Source organism: Orbicella franksi, unplaced genomic scaffold, assembly GCF_964199315.1.
Source record: "Orbicella franksi unplaced genomic scaffold, jaOrbFran1.1 SCAFFOLD_76, whole genome shotgun sequence".
Classification (NCBI taxonomy): Eukaryota; Metazoa; Cnidaria; class Anthozoa; order Scleractinia; family Merulinidae; genus Orbicella; species Orbicella franksi.
The window spans coordinates 458-7500 of record NW_027671103.1 but is presented as its reverse complement, the minus strand read 5'-3'; the positions used below and the strand labels follow the sequence as shown (position 1 = coordinate 7500).

Below are 7043 nucleotides of genomic sequence, written 5' to 3'. Positions count from 1 at the left end.
TCAGACGTGTTATACCAGCCAAGCAGTTAATTTCTTAGATACGTTTTTTAAAATTGACCTCGCAGCCTTGTATTCACCTCGGCCAGCCAGGACTCGGTCCTGCTAAAGTCGAGCCTCTCCTTTTGGACACCTTCCTATTACTGAAAGCTCCCTTCTCCCGGCAAAACGTCCATATACATTCTCCAGGGAAAAAACCTCTGCTAGTCGGAACCTATATAATACATACAACGGACATTAAAATGATCCCGGCTCCCTATATTTATCAAACCTCTTCGTTACGGGAAAACCAGCGATAATTTGGTATCAAATGGCGCTTACTGTTTGTGATTTCAGATCAAACTTATGCTTTATTCAATCATGCATACATGAGCAGTAAAAGTACCATTTGTTATCTCATCAAGAATTCTAGTTCTTTGAACTACCTTTTCAGGTCATTCCCCAGTATTGCATTGTGCATCCCTACTGCGCATAATTTCACGCGTGATTTGCGCGCGCGCATTAAAAAAATGGCGGCTTTTTCTTTACGGCTGGACCTCACCATGGAGGTAAATCGTCATTTTCTCGCAAACGAGTATGGTGACCTACCATTTTTTTTTTCTGTTGTTTTGAATTGAGTAATAAATTTCTTTGTGTAAAATAAATATGGACCAATTCTCAGTGTCGAACAAAAAGCAATCGTAGGAAACGGACCCCTCATTTTTATTTCAAAATTTAAGTTCCTACAATATAAACAATCAATAGGCAAAGTTTCACAAAAATCTCAGTGCAGGTCCTATTTCAGTGGGATGACCTTAAATGACTTCTTTGCCCAAACAAGATTACACGATGAATCAATTCGTCACTTCGTCATGCACAACATGCAATGTCGCCCGTTAAATATCTATTAAACAATTAAGATGTACCAAGAGACTTGTGAGAGTCCGTTTGACGAGGGAAAATCATGCTTTTTACCTCCTCAATACGGAGCCTTTGTTCTGTCCCTTAAATGTCCGAAAGGCGAGGGTCGACTGTATCAGTAAAACACTTGTTTTCTATAGTTCCTACAAAGTCTCTCCTCTTCTAATCATCTTTTTTTTTCTGTTCCCTCTGACACAGCATGCAGAAGATTCAGGTGATTTTTCCGGCATAAAGGGCGGGGAACAAGTCGAAACATTATGTTACCCTGTTCAGGAATCAGAAACTACAGGGAGCGCCGGCCATTCTTCTGACCCTGGATTGGCTACTTCATGGTTGGGAATCATGGTTTCCTCATTTTCCTCTTGCTTGTCACTTTATTATAGAAAAGCTTGAGTGGACAATGTTACTTGAAAATCGTGAGACATTTTTCGAGCACGTAGGATGCTTGACAAGCTTGATTAATATTAAGGTTTTAATTAAGTTGACATTACTTTTTTTATCTTATATTCAGTGTACCATTTAGTGGTTCTTGTACTTATATTTCAGCTTAACACTTAAATAAGGGCTTTGTTACTATTATTAAAATTGTTAGCAAGTTGCAGTTTAAATTTACACAAAACAATAAACTTTTTTTTTTTTTTTTTTTTTTTTTTTTCTCTTTATTCTTTTTAAATGCTACTTGTACTACTTACAATACAATATTAATGTAGTTACTTACACTACTTACAAAAAACTTATTACTTACGCCACTTACGATACTAACACTCACTCTATATAATACGCATACTCACGCTACTAACAATACTAATACTTACACTACTTACAATACAACATAATTAGATTACTTGCCCTTCTTACAATTCTAGCACGGTAAGATCATACCAGTTTACTCCTGTCACTAATGTACATTCCGAGTTGCAAATTACAGAAAATATGCATGGTATATATATATGCGCCTTGTTTCTTTTCCTTTCATTTTTATTTTCGTTTTCAGGGGACTAGGGTCGAGTTGTCAAGAGATTACAAAAGAGGCAACAGAGGCTCCCACTTTTTTAAAACGATTGTAGTTGTATTTTTTTCCATTTCATAGATATGTTTTAAATACAGTAAGAAATCATTTAGTTTTGGAGAACATTTTTTCTGTCTACATAGCCAAATGTAATATTTAGCATTTAAGCAGCAGAAGTTAATTTGGAGTTTATGTTTAGAGCTATCCGGCCTTAGGCCCAGTGCTGTATCAGGCTCTAAGGGTGTCTCCTTGGCAATAACTTGGCAAGACTGTAGCCATACTTCAAAATTGTTCCAAAAATATTGAGTTTTTGGGCAAGCCCAAAATAAATGTACAAGTTTCTCTGTTTCTCTTTCGCAGAAAGTGCATTTCTCGCTATCGACGAGACCAATTTTTTTCAAGAAGTTGTTTGTTGATATTCTTCTATGAAGAAATTTAAAATTGAAAGTTATAAGTTTTGTGCTCTTTGTACATTGAAAAGCCATTTGGTAAACCTTTTTCCAGTTGAGCTCTTGTTTTGTTGCGAGAGTGACGTCTTCCTCCCACTTTTGTTGACTTTGATTGGGTGGTTCACCTTTTCCTGATACAAGTTTCTTATATACTAGTCTACTAGGTTTTCTGCTTTTTAAAAATTTTGACAAGAAACTTTCATGTTTAATGGAGGTTCTGATGTTATGGGGTATATATCTTTGAAGAAGTTTTATTGAAGAAATGATTCCAAGAAAGGTTAAAGGTCGGGCTGTCAGGTCATGTATAGTCTGGAAAGCAGTGAGCGAGAGAAACTTTCCGGAGTCATCCATTAAATGTTCTACTTTTGTTATTCCTTTGAGGAACCATTCTTTAAAAAACACTGGTCTATTCCCAACTCTTATTAGTGAATTATACCATAAGGGCGATGACCGAAAGTGATAGTCTGATACAATCTTTTCTTCATAATTGGCTTCTGACCAGATTTCAAGAATTTCTTTGAAAAAAGGATCTGATACTTTAATAATGTTACGACTGTCTTTTATGTTTAGATTTCCAGTTAGTGTTACTTCACCTCCATATTTTTCAAGTTCTGAGTCAAAAAATCTTTTCCAGCTTCCATTGTTTTCCTTATCTAGATATTTCTTTATCCATGTGGCTTTGAGAGATTTATTAAAGGAGGTTATATCAATCATTTTAAGTCCCCCTTCTGAGTAATCATTAATCATTACCTTTCTTTTTATTTTGTCGCCTTTGTCATTCCATAAGAAGTTGTAAAACATTACATTTATCTCCTTTATTGCTGTATGATTTGTTTGAAGAGGAGAGAAAATATATACCAGTTGTGAAGCTATGAGGCTTTTTAAAACAGTAATTTTACCTAAAAGGCCAAGTCTGCGAAGTTTCCAGCATCCCAAAATCGATTTAATTTTTTCTATTTTATCTTTGTAATTCAAAGATATAGTTACATCAGGGTCTGTTGACAACCATACCCCTAACGCTCTGACTTTTTTTTTTGGCCATTTGAAGTCTTTTTCAGGGCAAAGTTTAAAATCCCAATCCGCACTTGCACCGATCCACAAAGCTTCTGTCTTTTTGCTGTTAAGTCTGAGGCCGGATATATCACCGAAATAGTCTATTATCTTCAAAGATTCTAGAAAGGATTCTTCGGAGCCGTCTAAAATAAGGGTCGTGTCATCTGCATATTGGCTAAGTTTAATTTCTTTGTCCTTTACAATTATGCCACGGATTTCTTTTTTTTGGCGAATTGCATTGGCGAGTACTTCCACAGAGAGAATGAATAGATACGGTGACAGAGGGCAGCCTTGCCTGACTCCCCGGTTGAGCTCAAAGAAATTACTTGCCCATCCATTGTTTAAAATACAGCTTTCGCTATTGCAGTAAAATACTTTTAACCAGTTCAGCAGTGATGGGCCGAAACCAAAGTATTGGAAGGTTTTACGAATAAAGGGCCACTCTAGGGTATCAAAGGCTTTTTCAAAATCAAGAAAAAGGAGCAGTCCCGGCATATTGTTTGCTTTTGAAAATTTGATGACGCTGTCTATTAAACGAATATTTTCTCCGATGAATCTGTCTCTAATGAAGCCGGTTTGATCGTCAGAAACAAGTTTTGGCAGGAAAGTTTTGATGCGGCTTGCAATAGCTTTTGTTGCAATTTTGTAATCGCAATTCAAAAGCGTTAAAGGTCGCCAGTTCTTTATTGAATTAAGGTTAGCATCCTTTTTTGGTATGAGCTTAATAATGCCCCTCCTTTGTGATATTGAGAGCTTTCCAATTTCGTAGGAATAATTAAAAGAGTGTATCAAAATTTCCGCCACGTCATTCCAAAACACTTTGTAGAATTCGCAGGGGAGACCATCGGTTCCTGGGGATTTATCTGTCACCATACTTTTCAGCGCTTCTAAACATTCATTCTTCCTTAATTCGCCCTCACAGAGAGATTGTTCATCGTTATTTAAAACCTTTTTGTTTTCTTGCTGTGGAAAGAAGAAAGCCCCTTCTTGGTTGTCAATAGCTACATTAGAACTGTAAAGATTTTGGTAAAACGATTCACATTCTTTTAAGATCTCTTTGTCTGTACAAATGAGGTCGTTGTCATTGACTTTGAGCTGGGTTATTGTTCCTTGTTTACAATGTCTCTTTTCCAGATTGAGAAAGTATTTGGTATTTTTCTCACCTTCATTGTACCATTGAGATTTAGATCTTAAAATTGCTCCTTTTGTCCTGTATTCTATTATTGCCGCCAGTTCGCGTTTCTTTGTTTCAAGGTCCGACCACACTTGTTCTCGTCGAGTTTCGTCGCCACTAAATTCAGGAAGACGTTTTTCAAGAGTTGCGATTGTTTGTTCTATTTCCTCCTCTTTTCTAGCGAGTTTCTTTTTCTTAGAAGTTCCATATTTCAAGGACTCCTCTCTCACTTTCAATTTAACCATTTCCCATAGTAAATTAGGGTTAACAGTATCATCTTGCGCGTATTCAACCTTGGTTTGTTTTATGATTGATTTTATCCGATTAACATACTCAATGTCATTTAAAAAAGAGGTGTTAAGTTTCCAAAAGCCTCGTCCTCTATTGTTAGAATGCAGCGAGATTTGTAATGTAATCATGGAATGATCCGTTTTGTATCCTGGTAATATGTCCGCACTGACGGTGTTACAAAATGTAGTCTGATTTACTAGGAAAAAGTCGAGCCTACAGTGAACTTCAGGTTTCTTTTGTCGCCACGTGAATCTGGAACTCTCAGGGTTTAAAACTCTCCATGCATCTATTAAATCCAGGTTTACAGAGAAATCGTTTATCACTTCCAGCGATTTTTTGTGGGATCTGGCAAGACCACCTTTTTTGTCCTTGTCAACATTCAGTACTAGGTTAAAGTCTCCACCAACAATTATCTCCTCGCATTTAAAGTCGAGTAGCTGATTAAAAACAGAGGTGAAGAAATTCGGATCATCTTCGTTTGGAGCGTATATATTTGCTAAGGTTATGTGTTTTCCATTTGTAATCAGGTCACATATTATGAATCGTCCCTTGGGATCGGTGTAAGCTTTCAAGAGCTGAAAACTGAAATTATTGTTAAAAAGTATGGCTACACCTGCTTTGTTACTAGAACAACAGCTGAATAATGCCTGGTAACCCCATTCAGCTCTCCAATCATGTATATTGTCTTCCGTACAATGGGCTTCTTGGATAAAATATACCGACATTTTTTTACATTTGAGCCAGTTGAAAATTTCACGTCTCTTAAACTTATCTCCTAGTCCCCGAGTATTAATCGATCCTATTCTGAGATCCATTTTTCTCATATATTTTGTTAAAAATAATTTGATCGAAGGCGCTGAAGTGCATTGCTGAAATAAACCTTGAAAGTGGAAGCTGGCAAAATAAATCAAAAATACGAATATTTACATATCTACACATAAACACACTTAAAATCAATAATATTAGAAGACTGCTGATGGAATACGGTTGCATTCGGTACTTTGTTCGTATTTTTCATTTTAGAGCCGCCTAATATTAGTTCTAGATGTAGCGGAGGCCGAATCTATCAGGCATAATAATAACAACAACAAAAAATAGAAAACTATGTATGGACACATTATGCTCACAGTTCAAGTTCCTTACCCAAAGGCCAAAATTTACCTCGGACGAACAGCTTGTCGGGCTGTGCCTTGCTAAATGAAGCCGGGATGTTGTTTCTCCTGGCCTTCTTAAAGGTATCCATTTGTGCCCTCCGCCGCTCCACGATCTCAAAAGGCAGATCTTGATACATCTTAAAATTGGTTTCTCGCAGTCGGGGACCTAAAGCGAGCATGCTTTGACAATCCTTGAATCTCAGAAATCTTGCTAGAATAGGCCGCGGTTTCCCTTCTTTCTTCTTACCAAGGCGGTGGACTCGTTGGATTTCTACCGAGGCAGCATCAACATAGCCAAGATCCCTTTCGAGGAAAGAACGTAGCGCCAATTCCGTATCTTCTCTGCTCGCGTCGTCCTCTGGAATGTTTTCGAATTTCAAATTTTCACGCCTAGAGTAGGCTTCAAGATACAGGTGTTGGTCTTCTACTTCTTTAACTCTGGCTCCAAGCTTAAGGTTCTCCTCCTCCAGGCATTTTAACTTCGTGTTGTTATTATCTTGCATTTTTTTTAGACTCTGCGAAGCTTCTTGGCGATCTGCTTCGATTGAATTTAAGCTCTCTTTAATATCATCAACATCGCGTCTTGTGGTGGCGTGACAGCTCTCTAAATTTTGCACACGTCCTTCAAGTTTCAAAAGAGTCGCTTGAAAATCTTTCATTGATTTTTCAATACTGTCCAGTTTGTCTAGCTTCTTTAAAATGTTTTGAAGTGTGTCGCTAAACTCTTCGGTCATATTCAAGGCCGGTAAACTTACGTCTTCTTCTGTGTCTAGCTCGCTTACTTCATGGACACGAACAGCGTGCTCGCCGCTTTTCAATTTTTTGCTTTCTGGAGAAGCGTTCGATATCGAAGATTCGTCTGACGAAGACACTCTAGTTTTCCGTTTGTTCAGTGTTTCCTCCAGAGTTTCGGCCATTAAAATCCGCAGAGCAATTGAATTTAAGGCGGGCGGCTTAAGAAAACACGTCTCACTCCGCCATTGCTCCCCAGTCTCCCAAAACAATAAACTTGCAGT

The 7043-nt window shown here is 37.6% G+C and overlaps 1 protein-coding gene across 2 annotated transcripts in view; it reads left to right on the top strand.

Annotated features, from left to right (window-relative positions):
- The window catches only part of LOC145477538 (uncharacterized), an 8649-nt gene extending 7129 nt beyond the window's left edge, over nt 1-1520 (top strand). For both annotated transcript variants that reach the window (XM_081455540.1, XM_081455539.1), the window contains exon 4: nt 1096-1520. In XM_081455540.1, the coding sequence (XP_081311666.1) occupies nt 1096-1290 (195 nt within the window). In that variant the 3' untranslated portion in view covers nt 1291-1520. The remainder of the gene's footprint in view (nt 1-1095) is intronic.
- The last annotated feature ends 5523 nt before the right edge of the window (nt 1521-7043 follow it).